The 16,885-nt window shown below is 54.5% G+C and overlaps 8 protein-coding genes and 1 non-coding gene across 9 annotated transcripts; 8 read left to right on the top strand and 1 right to left on the bottom strand.

Moving 5' to 3' along the window:
- Positions 1–351: 351 nt before the first annotated feature.
- Positions 352–2,172, top strand: BO86DRAFT_301445 (carboxylesterase family protein; the record flags this gene model as incomplete). The annotated part of the gene is made up of 3 exons (XM_025667488.1): positions 352–456; positions 513–1,052; positions 1,105–2,172. The coding sequence occupies 3 exons, from the start codon at positions 352–354 to the stop codon at positions 2,170–2,172; spliced, it is 1,713 nt and encodes a 570-aa protein (XP_025532867.1).
- Positions 2,173–3,973: 1,801 nt separating this feature from the next.
- BO86DRAFT_384956 (uncharacterized protein) lies at positions 3,974–4,619 on the top strand. Its single transcript, XM_025671000.1, has 2 exons — positions 3,974–4,064; positions 4,189–4,619. The coding sequence occupies exon 2, from the start codon at positions 4,243–4,245 to the stop codon at positions 4,483–4,485; it is 243 nt and encodes an 80-aa protein (XP_025532868.1). The 5' UTR covers positions 3,974–4,064; positions 4,189–4,242; the 3' UTR covers positions 4,486–4,619.
- A 740-nt stretch (positions 4,620–5,359) lies between these two features.
- BO86DRAFT_374924 (uncharacterized protein) lies at positions 5,360–6,459 on the top strand (the record flags this gene model as incomplete). The annotated part of the gene is made up of 2 exons (XM_025670460.1): positions 5,360–5,548; positions 5,602–6,459. The coding sequence occupies 2 exons, from the start codon at positions 5,360–5,362 to the stop codon at positions 6,457–6,459; spliced, it is 1,047 nt and encodes a 348-aa protein (XP_025532869.1).
- Positions 6,460–6,636: 177 nt separating this feature from the next.
- On the top strand, positions 6,637–6,708 carry BO86DRAFT_t16. Its single transcript has one exon. It is a non-coding gene; the product is annotated as a tRNA-Arg (tRNA).
- A 1,311-nt stretch (positions 6,709–8,019) lies between these two features.
- On the bottom strand, positions 8,020–8,461 carry BO86DRAFT_394761 (uncharacterized protein; the record flags this gene model as incomplete). The annotated part of the gene is made up of 2 exons (XM_025673251.1): positions 8,020–8,358; positions 8,450–8,461. 2 exons carry the CDS (start codon positions 8,459–8,461, stop codon positions 8,020–8,022), a joined length of 351 nt encoding a protein of 116 aa, XP_025532870.1.
- Positions 8,462–9,679: 1,218 nt separating this feature from the next.
- BO86DRAFT_384959 (TPR domain protein) lies at positions 9,680–12,162 on the top strand. Its single transcript, XM_025671001.1, has one exon. The coding sequence runs from the start codon at positions 10,174–10,176 to the stop codon at positions 11,878–11,880; it is 1,707 nt and encodes a 568-aa protein (XP_025532871.1). The 5' UTR covers positions 9,680–10,173; the 3' UTR covers positions 11,881–12,162.
- A 45-nt stretch (positions 12,163–12,207) lies between these two features.
- On the top strand, positions 12,208–12,655 carry BO86DRAFT_75270 (uncharacterized protein). The gene has a single exon (XM_025677637.1). The coding sequence runs from the start codon at positions 12,331–12,333 to the stop codon at positions 12,562–12,564; it is 234 nt and encodes a 77-aa protein (XP_025532872.1). The 5' UTR covers positions 12,208–12,330; the 3' UTR covers positions 12,565–12,655.
- A 1,265-nt stretch (positions 12,656–13,920) lies between these two features.
- BO86DRAFT_384960 (ankyrin repeat domain-containing protein) lies at positions 13,921–15,050 on the top strand. Its single transcript, XM_025671002.1, has one exon. The coding sequence runs from the start codon at positions 14,135–14,137 to the stop codon at positions 14,879–14,881; it is 747 nt and encodes a 248-aa protein (XP_025532873.1). The 5' UTR covers positions 13,921–14,134; the 3' UTR covers positions 14,882–15,050.
- Positions 15,051–15,427: 377 nt separating this feature from the next.
- On the top strand, positions 15,428–16,764 carry BO86DRAFT_428838 (uncharacterized protein; the record flags this gene model as incomplete). Its single annotated transcript, XM_025675620.1, has 1 exon — positions 15,428–16,764. The coding sequence occupies one exon, from the start codon at positions 15,428–15,430 to the stop codon at positions 16,556–16,558; it is 1,131 nt and encodes a 376-aa protein (XP_025532874.1). The 3' UTR covers positions 16,559–16,764.
- Positions 16,765–16,885: the final 121 nt, after the last annotated feature.

Below are 16,885 nucleotides of genomic sequence, written 5' to 3' on the forward strand. Positions count from 1 at the left end.
GAACGTCACCACCATCCCTTGCCTAGGTTCGACTTCTATCCGCGGCCTATATACTTCGCTTCCGAATCCGGAAGTCCGAACCCGTTCCCAGCTACAAGACTATCGATCCACCATCCCGAATTGATTGCATGTTGATTGAATGTTTCTGCCCCTGCCTACGGAAATCATCTCATATATGAAGATCCTACACAATTGATATGTGGAGCCCTCCCCACGAGAGAATCAAAATCCTCAATCAACCCACCACAACACACCCACCCACCCAAGAAATGAAACAACTTACCCCCTCCCACCGACAAAAAAATGCACGTCACGACCCCCCTACTCCTCCAGTCTATCCTCTTCTTAGGGATGGCAGGAGCAGCAGCAACACCACCACCACCACCAACAACAACAAAAACCAACCTCCCCATCGTAGATCTGGGGTACGAGCTCCATCAAGCTTTTTCTCTGGATGTATGTCATACCTCGATCCCGTGAGGCAGAAAGACCCGGTCCTAACCGATCTCCAGGAACAAACGCAAACTTACAACTTCAGCAATATCCGCTACGCTGCGCCACCGACCGGGTCCCTTCGCTTCCGACCATCGATTCCCCCAGCTCAGGGAAACCGGTCGGTAGTGCAGACCGGAGCACAGGGCAGGGTGTGTCCGCAGGCTACGTTGAAGTGGGAGGAGGAGGTTATGCCCGGGTTTGTGGCCGAGGTGTTGTCTTCTGCATCGGCTGCAGTGTCGACACCCGTACTGAAAGAAGGGGAAGGAGCATCAACCAGTCCCCCGAGGGAATATTCTCCCTTCGCCGGGTCGATAGGGGGCGACGAGAAAGTGACTGAAGACTGCCTGTTCTTGGATGTTGTTGTTCCCAAGACAACTTTCGAGCAGAAAACTCTTCAGCAGAAGCAGAAACAAGGCAATAAGTTGGCTCCGGTCCTGGTCTGGATTGATGGCGGGGGATATATCTCTGGCGACAAGTCGGAGCAGAACCCCTTAGGTTTGATGCAACGCAGTATGCTCGACGAGGATGGGATTGTTTATGTGGCAATCAATTATCGGGTAAGTCCCTTTCTTGAACCGAGGGGCTCGACGACGGTGCTGACTTCTACAGCTAGGCGCTTTCGGCTGGTTGTCGGATGGCAATGGAACCACTGCTAATGCGGGTCTCTACGACCAACGGCTCGCACTGGAGTGGGTGAAGCGATATATCGACCTGTTTGGCGGAGATCCAGACCGCATCACCGTCATGGGTCAGTCAGCTGGTGCAGGGTCTATCGTTCATCAGCTGGCCGCTTATGGAGGCAGCAGGGAAGCAAAAGACCTCCCCTTTCGCCAGGCCATAATCCAAAGTCCAATGTGGTATCCCTTGACGGTAAACCAGCAAACGTCAGCGCGAGACGCATTCCTCGAACTGCTGAATGTCTCATCCATTGAGGAAGCACGGTCTCTTCCACCGGATCAATTGATTGCGGCCAATGCCGATCAAATCGCGAACACGCCCGTCTACGGAACCTTCACTTATGGACCGGTCGTAGATGGATCACTCATCAAAAACCTACCGAGTAACGTATTGCTCGACACCGACTTCGAATGGCAGGATCTTCGCATAATGACAGGTCATACCTCCAACGAAGGCCTCATCTTCACTCCGCCGGCAGGAGTGAACAGCTCGGCCTATTCGACCATCCTGGGCGACTTTCTCCCGAATCTGGGTCCCGAGTTGGCGGAGGATATCGCCGAAACGCTCTATCCACCCAGCTTCAACACCTCAGCAGCCAGTCTAGGCTATAGCGATGCGCTTGGAAGGTTGACTCTGACAATCAGCGACGCTTTCTTCCGGTGCAAGAACCTGTACCTGAGCACTGCCTTGAGGACCGTATACGGGTACAGCTTCGCTGTGGCTCCAGGATTGCACTCGGAAGATCTATACTTCACCTTTTATGACCCTACAAACCCTGACCCGAGCGTCGTCGATGTCGACGTTGCGTTGGTCATGCAGGATTATATAGTTTCCTTTGTGCAAAAGGGTCAGCCCTCTTCTTCCGTTGCCGAAGCGATAGCCTGGGACTCTTATTGGCCGCAGGGCCAAGTCTTGAACATCCAAGCGGGTAATATATCAAGCGTCCCAGATCCGGTGCACATGGATCGATGCCAGATGTGGTGGAATATCACCGGCTGATCGCACGCAAGGGGGAGCCTGAAATCGAACTATCCGAGGGCGGAACCGCTCGTATCGAACACCGCCAACACTTGGCATCCGGTGCGCCTTGGGAAAGGGGCCGTGTTTGAAAGAAACTCTGGCAATCCTTAGGCTTTGGGGGCGGTTTTGAAAAAGAACGATGGATGGTTGTGAAACAGGGATCCCTTTATTTGAGGCTCACGGTTGGAACTATAGTTCAATACTATATAGGTGACCTGCAAACATGGTTCCTGAGGAGGCCGCCATTGCGAACCCTTGCATGGACTGACATGGTAGACATTCAGCCGCATCACTAGTTTTAGAACTATACGCTGGTCGCATGAGGTAGTGTCTATGGCAGCCGAATGATTTCGCTCACAAAGTCCATCACCAATGAGAAGGAAGGCAATTCGGCGAGGGAACCCCCTATATGACCCACGTGGGATCGTGCGCCATGCTTGAATGGATGATCGGGGGGAGATTGGAACGCTAGCGGGCATCATTGCCACCAGCCGCCGGTGGTGAAAATCTCTGTCAGTGTCATTGTGGTTCGAACATGACCGAAAAGCTCACCACCCGCGCAGTGGAGCTTCGGGTGGCTATATTTTTCCAAGTCACAGGGCGAGTTTCTGCCGACGGGCCCGGATCCGTGATCTCAGTCAGGGGTAAGTCTTCCGGTAGTGTAATGCGCGCATCAGAACCGCGTCCAAGTTAGTTTGCCGTTGCAGCCATAAGCACGTGAGATATCTCAAAAATGATGCAAGCGCATGTTCCGACGTCGCTGATTGACCAGATCGTCTAATGTAATTCAGCCTCTAGAGAAACAATGTATAAGCTCGAAATAGGCGTGTATTTTTTGTCTGCCTGGAATTGCCCTTTGGGTGGAACATTCGGTGGACTGACTCAGCACTAAAAATAACCAATGAAGTGAGCTAAACTGTTTCAAGGGTCGACCGTCCATCAGCTTGAGGGTAAAGAAAGATTGGAGTTTGGTACTCCATAAAGAAAAAAAATGTCTCAACTTCTGGTCCAATGGTCCATACCTTAAGCACGTTAGCCCAGGCACATTTTTTACTTCCCCCATCGGAGTTGCCTTAGCTTCCAGTGATTTGCAGCACTAGGATGGATAAGTGCATTTGTCCGTTACGCTGCGATCCTGCTCCAGTTGACAGTGGGGATGGCGCCCGATGAGCTGGCCGGCACGGAGCTTGTGAACATCAGGTCCAATCGTCCAAGCCACCGACCACTTCGGGGTCGCCTAATGACTCTATGAGGCTATGAGAGGTGATGTTTTCCCATAACCTTAAATCTTGAGAATACGATAATCGCCTATGCTCTGCGTCATACAGGGATTGTCAAATAAGACAGCTCGAATTGCCAAAGAGGGAGCCGAAGAAAATGTCCCGGAGCCATGATGTGCCAATCGCAGGGTCCGATTGCACCTTCAAAGCGCACGCTGATGGGCTGGGTGATTGTCCATTTTCCCCGAAGAGTAGAATCCCGGAGGCTTCGCCCACGGTAACCGAACGCAGGCGGCCGACCGAAGTGACAGACGGAGGCTTATTGGTAAGGTGTCTGAGGGGTGGAGATGGACGGTCTGCCCATATCGAACGACAAGTAGCAAGGTTAGGGAACGCCGATTTGTCCAAAATTAGGCAGCCGTTTGTCTGAGACCTCTGAAGAGTGAGTCCTTGGGTGCTCTGTCTGGGTCGGAAGATAGAGAGGTCCGAGGGGAGCAAAAGGGAATCCACAGCTAAACTGATCCCCGGGCGATAACCTCATCGCTAAGCTTCCAATGACCCATGAATGGAGGGAGAGGAAAGTGAGAGCCTGAATGGCCCGTGGGGGCGACCAGGTGCAGCTGAATTGATCATTGGCAGAGGGGGGCAGCGCTGGCAGAGCTTAGCAGAAGAAGGAATGAAATAGCACAGCTCGCCGGTGTCCGCGGACCATGGAAAAGTGGAGAGCGACAGGCACTAAAACAAGGCTAAGCCCAAAGGGAAAAAGGGTCTATACTTAATAATAGCACATTTTAATTATTGTGAGAGCCTGAGAGGAGGGAGGGGGCGAATGGCTGTGCTGGCTGGTTGTCTGGGTGTCTGGGTGCTGTCTCTGCCCTGTGTCTCTGACTTTGCTGGACTTGTTCAAGTGCGTGCTGTAGCGATACAGTCATCAAAGACTCAAAGTAGATACTCCATCCTCGGGTGCCAAATACCCACCGAGAACCGCCCATGGGGGTTGTTTCAAATCCAAGGGATTGCCATCGCGCTGAATTGCGGTGACACAAGCCGCAGGGACCGGTTGCACAAGTAATTTGCGCAGGTGGAAGAAATGAAAGTGTCCCTGGCCCCCAAGATCAAGGAAGAGAAGGTAGAGTAGTGAAACCAACGAGTTGAGGCAGTGTTTATTTGTTGGGGCGGGTGAATGGGTGGAGGAATGGAGGATGGATGCAGTGGTGATGAGATGATGGCGGAGTTGGAAGCCGCCTGTTTACAGTAGTAACTTAACTTAGTATACTACGGAGAGCCTGCACTTCTTCCGCACCCGGAACAGTAAGTAAAAGAACCATCACCCAAACACTCTTAATTTCAGTATGGCAGTAAACTCCAACACAACACAACTTAATTACCTAACTCACAACTTAACTTCCATTACTTCCATTACTTCCACTAACTTAACTCTACTTTTGAGTCCTCGGAATTCTGACTCCACTCCATCACTTGGCCTGCATTGACCCATTGACCCAGAATAATTCCCGTTTCGCCCCCTCGTCTGCTTCTTCCTGCTGTGCCTTTGTCTTGCTTTCCCCGCTGGGCCAAATCTTAGCGTTTGCTTGGTCGCTTCTGCTCGCTTTTATATGCCTCTTCCCGGCTCACAGCACCCTGCATGATTTTTCCAGCCTTGGCTCTGTCGTTTCTTCCGGTCTTGCATCCTATAAACATTCTGTCGTTCCCTCTACTTTCCCTCTGGGACCTGGTCAAACGTTCGTTCCCTTGCATCGGTACACAACCACCACCATCACCACCACCATCACCACCACCACCACCACAACTCACTACCATCACCACCGCCATACCACCTCACCACCTCACCACCTACTACTATACAACTCCCCAACTCACCAACTCACCAACTCTATTCATCATCACTCTCTCTTTCTAAATCATCAACCGATCTACAACCAACCATGTTGCTTCGTCACCTGTCCGTGACAGGCGCCCTCTGCCTCAGCAGCTGTGCTGCCGCTGCTGCCGTGCCTTACTCCTACATCAGTTCCCCCCGCTCGGCCAGCGCCCACCAGATAAACTTGCCTGCCGTTCCATGTGCTTTCTCCGACTCCAGCTGCAACGAAGCACTCGACCCCCTTGCACACCTTGTATGTTGATCCTTCCCGGGAAGCAACTCGAATCTCAAGCTGACCATGCCTAGACTATTGATTTCTCCACGCAAAATGGCGTCTTGCTGGCCAATAAACAACCCATCTTCCCCGCGTCTGTGCCGATGCAGTTCTCTGTGGACCGCAAATGGGACGGCAACAAGCAATCCGTCTCCGTCGCCTACGCTCTGGATGTCCGACCACTCCCATCTCACCCTGGTGCTCCCGTGGGCGATATCTACCACCTGAAGCTCCGCCTCTTCGACCTGCACGGCCGTCCCGTCACCGACCACGCCGTTGCAATCGGCCTAGTCCGTGACACTGCCGACAACCTCCAGATCACCGTGATCGACCCCAACTCCAGCCGCGAGCACGGCCACGGTAACAAGATCTGGCGCATGAAGGAGTGGAAGTCCAAGGTCGAGTCCTACGTCAACAACGCCAAGGAAGCGGTAACTGACTGCCTGAAGACGACCCCCTTCTCCCACGGCCAGCACGAGCACGAGCACGAGTACGAGCACGACCAAGCCCGCCCCTACCCCCACGACTCCCCGGCCCCTGCCGCTACTCAGTCCTCGCACGAGACGTCGGCTTCGACCAAGTACCCTCCCGTCTTCCGCACGAGCCACAACGGACAATTCTTCTGGAGCGGCCGCGAGCGGGGCGTCATGCGACAGATCCGCGCCATCATCTTCCCTGCTCTCCTGGGCGTCGTGGCCGGAGGCGTCGCCTGCGTCATCGGATTCCTCCTTGGTCGGATGATCATCTCCGTTTACTTCTGGGCACAGGACAGCCGCCGGCCCCAAATCCCCGTCATCACGGTCGAAGACGAGGAGCCCCTGTCGGAGAAGGAGGCACTGATGGAGAGATACAGCGACTCCGATCCCGAAGCCAATCTTCCCCACGATTAATCCACATTCCCTTCCTTCCTCACATTTTCACTCCCTTCCATTTCCTTACTTACTGTCCTGTTTATGAAGATATCCAATGTAGCATGTTTACTGTTAACTAGTATACGCACATGAATGAAAGCGAACGCATTCCCAACCGTGAATATTACCCTCATAATTATATCATGGTATCAACAAGGCCGGCTGGCCCAATGGTAAGGCGCTTGACTACGAATCAAGAGATTGCAGGTTCGAGCCCTGCGTCGGTCAATATTTTTGTCTTTTGCCACTTTCGCACCGGGGGGTATCCGATGTGGATAGGATTTTTGGGGGAATGGGGGGTGGGTGTTGAGCACGGAGAATTTTCGTGCGAACCACTTTTCCGGGCATCGGATCCACCCGCCGAACCTTACCCTCTCTCGATCAACCATACACGCTGGCTGGCATACCCTGTAGTTTTTAAGACACTCCCCGACGATCGTTATCTCGATGACCGGTTCAGAAAATCTTGGATCATGTTTTCGTAGTCAACATTGATCCAAGACAAAATGATATCGCATGTCTTGCATTTCCCGGTTTTCATGGTTCTAGAGGGCCAGAGTGTGGGGGATCCGGGCAGGGGGGAAAACAGGGTAGGGGAAGTTGTTTCTCCGCTTCGCTGATCGCGTGTGCGGCACTCTTTTTCCATTTGTGGATACGGTTGTAGAGACTATGTGTTCGGTGCCCTGTAAGATCTTCGAGTGAGATCAGGATGTAGATCTGTGTTCGTGGATGCGGATGTGGGATCTGGGGTGTGAGAACGGTGGGGTTCGAGGTGGATGGAACCTTGGATTTGAGAGGTGGTTGTTTGTTCCAGTTCAGGTTGAATGATGATTCCATGCATGGGAGTTGAGGTCATGGCTATCTGATATCATTGGACTGGGGGGGGGGCGCTTTGATAATCGGGTGTGGATTGGGTTGAGGGGATTGATTGCAGGAGAAGTCTCGTTCTTTAAAGCTCAGCATGCGACCGAGAATCCGGACGCGGAAATTGTTGTCCGTTTTGAGTAGGGGAAGGTGATGAGGGGAAGAGATAGCGGATCTGGAATCTAGCATTTTTATGCTGTTCGATGGATTCTGGGTTGGTGTGCGGGGAGGACGGTGGCATACTGTGTACCTAAGTCTGGTTGAATAGGCATGAAGTGTAATATCAAAGATTTTTATGACTCCGTGATTGGCCATGGATCGAAGAACCTTGAAGTATATCTAGATATCTTTTAATGGCTGACTAGCTGACTAGAGTAGACTGTAATGCCGGGCACAATACTAGGTAGCCGATTCCTCAGGCACATCCTTAGTAACCAACCAACCAGTATCAAGCGAGAGCAACAGTGTGTACCTCCAGGCACACACCAAGCAGCGAGCACCCCAACGCCAAGCTATCGACCATAGCTTATCTCCTCGAGCTGTCCCACCGCCCAACATACAATTTACTTGGCATATATGCACCTCTTCATCATCGACCTCATCGACCTCATCGCATTCAACTGCTCATCAAGCCTAGATACATACTCCCCGCGATCTTCCCATGCAGTCCAAAATCTAAACACACTCCGACTTGATGCTGATGAGGGTCACATCCGCCTCGAAGCACTGCTTCTCGGTGTCGACGCTGACGGTCTCGAACAGGGTGGACTCGTCGCAGCCCGAGGCCGTGTAGGTGTGCAGCACGGCCGAGGTGCCGTCGGCGCAGCTGCCGGACTCGACGTACGCGGTGAACGACTTGATGGGGAAGTTCTCGACGTTCAGGCACGAGCCCGCGTAGGCGTTGCCCGCGTCGATGCTGGGGGTGGTGCAGTTCTCGTAAAAGTAGCCCGCATAGCCCACGGTGGGGTTGGCGGTGGCGGCCACGGCGAGGGTGGTGGCGACAAGGGCGAGGGTCTGGGGTCGAGGGTTAGTAAGGCTGAGATTGAAGGTGGGAGGGGAGCTTAAGATGCAGGGGTGGAGACGATTGGGGAGGGTGGTTGCGGACCTTGGTCATCATCTTGAAGGGCTGAGATGGTTTATAGAGTGGATTTGGGTTTGCGTTGTTGATCTGTGATCTCTGGATCTCTTTCGAGGCCTTCTCGAGGGTCAACGACCGCCCTTATATAGCTTTTGCTGTCGCCCTGATGCTGCTACACGCGTCCTGTTTCCGTGAGCAAGGCATTGGATGTTTCCCTCTCGTTCTCAGCTGAGGTCGATGGAGCATCGTTCGCTATCTTCGTGGCACTATTGAAGGAGACTTACGTATGCTCCGGGGCTCCGTATATCTCCATTCTGCAGGTGAGAAGTTGACAACAGGTTCGCCTCGGCGCGATCTACAGCCTGACTAGCCGGATGAAGATAAGTGGTGGGATATAGTCCCTCATCTATCTGGTCTGCTCAGCTTACGGCGGGTTGTCCATCACGAACTATAGCTCGCTCCTGTTCGTGATGATTCCGCGATACTTCGCATTTGTGGCATGAGAAGAGGCTCGAAGCACCCTCCAAGAGGTAGGTATTCACCGATTCGAGTCTGCAAGAAGGTGTCTTGCAAGGGAGAGTAGACGCTTGTCGGGTTGCGCATTGAGGCTCGTTGCTTGTCGGATAGAAACGTTGACGATTCTCCTGCAGGCTGCAACTTGTAGAACGGACCCACTTGGTGTTCTGTTGCTTGCACTGGCAACCAGTCGATGGGGCCACCACTGGTCTTTTCACCGTGATGAAGGCTCGCAATCACAAATTAATCATTATCTAATTCTTAGGAATCAACAGCCAGATTGCACGATGAGCAGATTGAAGTGACACCAGTTTCCGAAAACAGTCTCCTACTGCAGGTAGCTCGCGGAGTAGTGCGCCCGCCAAGCAGACGCGGAGGATCTTGGCGGGAGCAGGCGATCTTGCCGAAGCAGCAGATGACAGGGCACGACCTGAGATCCTCTGGCTCTACTTATACCTTAATCCTAGGTAAAAGCTATTTCTGGGTTGAAAGAAAAGAAGAGCAATGATCTGAAAAGTGTAATTATGGGATGATCCATGAGGGGGTTGGGGATTCGGGTATTGACGGATGTGACAGTGCAGTGACAGTGCAGTGACAGTCCATTTGACAAGCGAGCAAACTGGCAGAGAGGCTAGACCCTTCCCGTCCCCTGTCGGCAGTAAGTCACGAGAATGAGACTTTATTCAGCTTTAACTTCCTCACCCACAAGTCCACTTCTCCCTCGTATTCCTGCTGCACAATCCCCACTCTTAGCTTGTCCCCCATTGCTCGGCTAAACTTACCTGCCCAGTTGCCCCTCCTTTACTTCTCGAGTGCTGCTACGTTCCGCTTACAGATGCATCGGTATATCTGTCTTAGTACCTCTCTATCTGAGCTGTACTGAGCATGGTTGCGGTGTTCTGTAGTGAGATTGAACGGAACGCTGGCTCTCTGCTCGGAGTTTTTTTCTCCTCGTTTCCGGACTTCAAACTACAGATCGCATCGGCCATTAAGACTTCCTATCTGGAAGATAAAACATTCGATGGCCTGTTGTCTCCGTACAACCCGTTTCTTTGTCTTGGTTCCATCCCGCGCGTCCATGTCTTGATGTCACGGATCACAAGATGACGGTTCGATGACTAACATGTCTTTCTGGCTGGCTAGTTATAACCAGACAACCGTTATTTCATTCTCCCTGCCAACTGTCGCTTTACAATCACTGAGCTAGGTTGACACAATGTGAAATATCCCCCAAAATGGCCCAGTATCTCAACAGGCAGATCATCGCCATTTCCGCAGATACCCCATACTATGACCTTGGATCCTTCCATCGATCAGTCACCACTGCGAGCAGGGATGCTCAGGTCTGGTTCGACCGTGGCCTGACCTGGTGCTATGCTTTCAACCACGAGCAGGCCGCCGAATGCTTCAATCAGGCGATCGCGCACGACCCAACGTGTGCCATGGCATACTGGGGACTAGCGTTTGCGCTCGGGCCAAACTATAACATGTCGTGGGAGGCTTTCCCTCCCCAGGCACTGGAGATGGTTGTGAGCCGCACCCACTCTGCGCTCACCCAGGCCTTAGAGAACAGTGAAGCTGCGACGCCCATCGAGCAAGGTCTCATTCGAGCCCTTCAAGCCCGCTTTCCTCAGAAACATGCGCCGAAGGACCCACAGGAGCTCCAGTCATGGAGCAGGGCCTATGCGGAGGCAATGCGGGTCGTCTATGAGAGGTTCCCAGGTGACCTGGATGTCACTGCACTATATGCTGACAGCCTCATTAACTTAACGCCATGGCGGCTTTGGGACTTGCACACCGGACATCCGACAGCAGGGTCATGTACCCTGGAGGCTAAAGATGTTCTCCACCGCGCTTTGGATGAAGACGGCGGCTATGCACACCCAGGTTTATTGCATGTGTACATCCATCTCATGGAGATGTCCAGCCAGCCGGAGGCGGTGTTGCAAATCGCTGATCATCTCCGTGGGTTGGTTCCCGACTCGGGTCATCTTCATCATATGCCGACTCACATAGATATCCTCTGCGGGGACTATCAGCGAGCTATCATCTCCAACTCCGATGCAGTGAGGGCTGATGAAAAACATCTTGCCCTGTCTCGGCCTCAGGGTATCTATACGATGTACAGATCCCACAATTATCACTTCCTAATCTATGCAGCTATGCTCGCGGGGCAGTTCAAGGTCGCACTGAACACTGCCATCAAGCTGGAAAAATCACTCTCCGAGGAAATATTACGCACGCCGCATCCCCCGATGGCCATGTTCTTGGAGTCGTTTGTGCCGATGCGCGTGCATGTCTTAATCCGCTTCGGGCGCTGGGAAGACATCATCGCGATCAAACTCCCACAGGACCAGGAATTATACTGTGTGACTACCGCCGTGATACACTACGGGAAAGCTGTCGCCTTGGCTGCCCTGGGAGAAATCGACGAGGCCAGTAAGGAACAGGAATTTTTCCAGAAAGCATTCCAGCGAGTTCCACCGACGCGCACCCTGCACAACAACACTTGTCTTGACATTCTAGCCATCGCACAGGCCATGCTCGACGGGGAGCTGGAGTACCGCCGTGGCAATATTTCCAAGGCATTCCAGCATTTGAGCCATGCCACCAGTCTTTATGATAAACTTCCATATGACGAGCCATGGGGGTGGATGCAGCCCATCCGCCATGTTCATGGCGCTTTACTGTTGGAGCAAGGGTTTGTGGAAGAGGCGGCGAACGTTTATGCCGCGGATCTGGGGGTAGATGACTCCTTACCGCGAGCCAAACAGCATCCGAATAATGTGTGGTCGTTGCATGGGTACCACGAGTGCCTTGTGAGACTGGGTCGTGAATCCGAGGCGCGCATTCTTGGGTTACAGCTTAGGATGGCGTTGGCTCGAGCGGATGTTCCGATCAAATCATCTTGTTTTTGTCGTCTCAACACCGGAAGAACTTAAGCGGATCTTTGCAGGATGAGTAGGACGCATATGCCGTCCAGGGCTGTGGAGTTGCGTGGTATTGTGTTATTACTAGTCTCTTGACTGGGATGAACCACTATAGTGTGCAATTCTAACCTTCTCCGCTGGCGATCGGAATTCCATCACAGATTGAGGCGATGATGAGATATTGCAGCAGCTACATCTTTCTTCGTGGAGCTTATCTGGTTTGAGCTATGTATTGCCGGTAGTCGTATTAGTCTAGGTCAAGACCTCAGAAAAACATACAAAACTATCATGCACTAGCATCTGGATTGTCTTTCAGACAAAACCCGAACTAGATGGCAAATTATCAGAACAAGTATCCAACCGGAAGCGAAACACTGCCGGTGTCAAGGAGTATAATAGTGAGCGATTGTCACCTGACCCGTAGTATCCCAGCTCCATTTCTATATAGCCATCTCAACCGAGATGGCGGCCTCCAGACACCTCATCCTGTTTTTGGTCGAGACCATCGCAGTCATAAGCACAAGAGCCATATGGCCCTCTCATTGCAAAAGCTCGACTTTCCCACCAGCATCATTGTGGCTCGGACACCAATCCAGAATTCTGGAAAGGATGATCTCCTCATACTCTTCCGCAAACCTAACAGCATTTCATTGTCCCCTACGTCGGATGCGCATTGTCACTCCGCTCCATTTTTAACGATGGAGTGGACCGAAGATAATTCCTTTGTTGCTGCGCTGCTTGATTGGAAATATATTTAACCACAATCCAGCGCACAGGTCTTCGAGCCCACGGATCGCGAGTATACCAGTCCTATCTTTACACACCTACGCACGTCAGACTCGATATTACTATCACTATCACTACTCGACTCGCAGACATGGGCATCGCGGCGCTCCCGGTGGAGCTGATCGAGATCATCGGGGACCTGCTCGAATACGACAGCGAGATCAACGCCCTCGCCTGCACTAACAAGCGTTTACACAAAGTCCTGAACCCCCGGCTCTACCGACACAACGTGCGCCATGGGAACAGCACGGCGCTCGCGTGGGGAATCGCGCATCACTCCGTAAAAACTGTCCAGCTGATCCTGGACGCAGGCGCGTCCCCGCACGAATGCGACCCGCACATGGACTGGCGCCCGATGGCGTTGGCGGTTTATGAGGGCCAGGAGGATATCGTGCGACTCCTGCGCCAGCACGGGGTCGATCTGCGGCAAGCCCGCGACTGGGTGAATCCCCGTCACCGGGACTACGCGGCCTCCCCCGCGCAGACCATGAGTCTCATGGCGATTGCGGCGAAGCGCGGCCATGAGCCGCTGGTGCGCATGCTGCTGGACCACCTGCCGCGGACGGGCGATGTCGATTTCCCGGCCGACGGGCTGCGCAGGACGCCGCTGATCGGCGCCGCGGAGATGGGCCATCTCCCCGTGGTCCGCTGCCTGGTCGAGGCGGGCGCGAACCTCGAGACGTGCGACAACGACGGCCAGACCCCCTTGGCGCATGCGGCGAGAACCGGCCAGCATGAGGTGGTGGAGTTCCTTCTGAGTCGCGGTGCGGATCCCAACGCCGGATCGTACAGTGGGACCGCGCCGCCCATCTCCGAAGCTGCGCACCATGGCAATCTCGAGTGCGTGCGGTGCCTCGTCAATGCGGACGGCGTGATGGATAGCCTGCCGCGTCTGGACGAGACCATTCACCCTCTTGTGTGCGCCGCTAGGAGCAGGCACCCGGCGGTGGTTGATCTCCTTCTGGCGCAGCCGCAGGGCTACGCGCAGCTCGGCACAAATCTACGGGCGATGCTGTGTGTTGCCGCTGCACGAGGGGACCTCGCTGCTGTCCAGGGGTTCCTGGAAAATCCCGGTTGCCATGCGAACGCCGTGATCCGGTTTGTACCGGATTCGCTCAATGGATCTCTCACGGCCCTATGCTTGGCGGCCGACCGAGGCCACACAGCCGTTGTGAAGTTGCTGCTTGAGCGTGGCGCTCAGCCATCGAGAGAGGCGATCATCACCCGGCAGATGTCTGTCGTTCAGAGCCCTGCGATGATCATTCGCGAGCCACATGTGAATCAGGTAGTCAGACAGAATGCACTGCTTCAAGCAATCCACGGGGGTTATCAGCCCATCGTTGAACTGTTACTTAAGGCGGGAGCCAATCCGAACGACGAAGACGTCTACCATGGAACCTGCAATCCTGCCCTTATGGTGGCCATCCCGTCCGAAGGGATTTTTCGATGCCTGCTGGAAGCTGGGGCTAGTCCTGGTGGGATGGGTGTGGAAGAAACGACGGTCGCAGCCGTGGTTCTGGGCTCGGGCCGCACTGCACTGGTGCAGATGCTGTTGGACCGCGAGTTTGACTTGCCGCTGCTCATGGGCCGGGCCAGCTTCATTCATCAAGCCATTGGAGGCGGACGAGCGGTTTTTGAGCTTCTCCTGCGACAGCAGCGATGGGACGACCTGCTCCTCCCGGGGTATCTCCCCAGCATGGCCTGCGAGCAAGCTTTCTGCGTGGCGGCGAACACCGGCCGAGTGGAAATGGTGCAGTTTCTGATCGATCTGGGGTTCCACACTCGTCTCCCCCGACCCCGACAGATTGACAGCTTTTACATGGCGGCCAAATCCATGGACAGGCCTGACGCAGACCCAAGCGCCACGATCGACCTTCTCCTACGATGCGGCGAGGATATCAATCAAACGGTGGGTGGACACACAGCCCTGGATCGAGCGGCGCTCATGCGTAATCCGAGCTGCGTGCGTCTGCTGCTCCGTCACGGAGCCAATCCGTTGCCACACAGTGGCACACGGCGGTCGCCGTTGCTTAATGCTTGCGTGACGCAAAGCAAGGAGGTGGTTGAGGTGCTTTTACAGGCGATTGACGCAACGGGTACGCCTTTGGAAGTGATCCGGCCTTACCTCGAAGCGGCGGAGGAAGGGGCGCGAAGCATGGGCTGGTTGGGGATTCAGAAATTCTTGCAACAGTGGTATTACCGCAGGCTATATCCGGCGGATTCTTAGACCATTTTCTTGGGGGTTAGAGTCATAAGAATACATTGATTTAAAAATCAGCTTATAGATAATCGCACAAGTTCGTTGACACAGATGGGAGTACCAGCAGCATGGAAGTATAGGCCGTAGCTTTGGGGAGTTGACCTCATCTCAAGGTCAATGTTCAGCTTCATCGAAGCATAAATAGACACAAGTTGTGCCAGTGGTGTGTGATAGTTGTTTGTTCGGGCCATCGCCAGCCAGCAGCGGAAACCCACACCACGTGACCCACCCGCACCTCTCACGTGCCTTCACCCGGGACAATCCCCAGCTCCCGTCCACTGCAGCTTCAGCCAAGCCCAAGCTCCAGCTGCCAAGCAAGCACCACCACCACCTAAACTACAAAACACAACCTCAATCCCACCCAACCTACACCTACCAACTCCCACCACACGAAATACACCTCAAACCAATGCCTCAATAACCACCACCATCAAAACCAAAAAAAAAAAAAAAACACAACCCCACACCCAAGAAAAGCCACCTCCCTACAACCCCATCCCCAAAGACAGCAAAATGAACACCCAAGTCCACACCACCCTCTCCACGCTCGAATCGGCCCTGCACACCCTCCTCACCACGCTGACGACCTCACCGACCGCCTCCGGCGCCCCGGCCGCCGCCCTCTCCCTCCTCGCCGCCGACGACGCCCTCACCTCCACGATCGACGAGCTGCGCGTGCACCAGCGCAACTACGCGCGTCTGCTGGGGCTGCGCGCGGAGGCGCAGGCCCTCGAGGCGAAGGTCCGGGGGATCGTGCGCGAGGTCGTGGAGTACGAGGGGGTGGTGCGGGGGGTCTGTGGGGATTCTTCGGATTCCGAGAGTGATTCGGACGACGAGGAGGATGATACGGACTTGGATTCTGAGGGGGACGGGGACGGGGACGGGGACGGGGACGGGGATACAGAGATGCAGGGCACGGAGGGCTCAGGGGCTGCGAAGAAGAAGAAGAAGAAGAAGAAGACGACGACGAAGCTGCGCGGCGTGAAGGAGGTGGATTACAAGCTGCTTCTGGACTTTGCGCGGCGCATCAGCAAGTACAATCACCAGGCGGCGGCGGATGCGGCTGCTGGGGTCGAGGAGCGGGTTGCGGCGCGGAGGGGGTCGGTCAAGGATGCGGAGATGGCGGGGACTGGGGCGGGAGCTGGGGCTGGTGCTGGCGGCGCGAATGGAGCCGGGGATGCTACTGCTACTGCTACTGCTACTGCTGATGCTGAGCCGGTGGCCGAGGTGACCAAGGGGGCGACCTCGTGGCTGGACGAGAGCGCGCAGCTGGCGCGGCAGGTGTATATGTTGCCGTATCCGATGGAGGATCGCATCCGCATGGGCCTGATGGGTCAGATCCAGCTGGCGGCGGCGGAGGGCCGGCCGGGTTTCCAGGTTGAGGCGGAGGTGGAGCGCATGATCCGCGAGGCGGAGGGCTTGGGTGTTGCGGCGCCGGTGGCTGCCGCGCCGGGGCCGGAGGTCGCGGAGCAGGCCAGGCATGCGGATGAGGCGGCCAGGGCGGCGGCGGCGGCCGGGGCGGGCTCGTCCGCTGCTGCTTCTGCGGGCACGACTACTGCTAGGCCGGCGGCGGCGCCGCTGCCGGCGAAGCCCAAGGCTACGTTGGATTTGGATCTGTATGATCCGGATGAGGATGATGAGTGATCTTGTGTACGCTACGGTACGGTGGCAGCTGGTCTGTCTTGATGATTTATGCGAAAATGTATCGTATCTAATATTGGGCGAGGTCCTTCGCCGTTCAGTTTCCTTCCTGTGATTCCCCAGTAGTCCCGTTACTGGAATGTTTTGCTACAAGTCCCGTCCGCTTGCCTTATACAGATGCCGCCGCTTTTGCAAGGGTAATATATAACTGCTTATTTTATGCTTCTATACACTTACTAATCTTTTTATTAAGCATACACGAAGTACTCCGACCGCTCCCGGAGTACACTAGAGGGCTTACTGAGTAATCGCAGATATCTGGAGCAGCTT

Source organism: Aspergillus japonicus (assembly GCF_003184785.1).
Source record: "Aspergillus japonicus CBS 114.51 unplaced genomic scaffold BO86scaffold_2, whole genome shotgun sequence".
Classification (NCBI taxonomy): Eukaryota; Fungi; Ascomycota; class Eurotiomycetes; order Eurotiales; family Aspergillaceae; genus Aspergillus; species Aspergillus japonicus.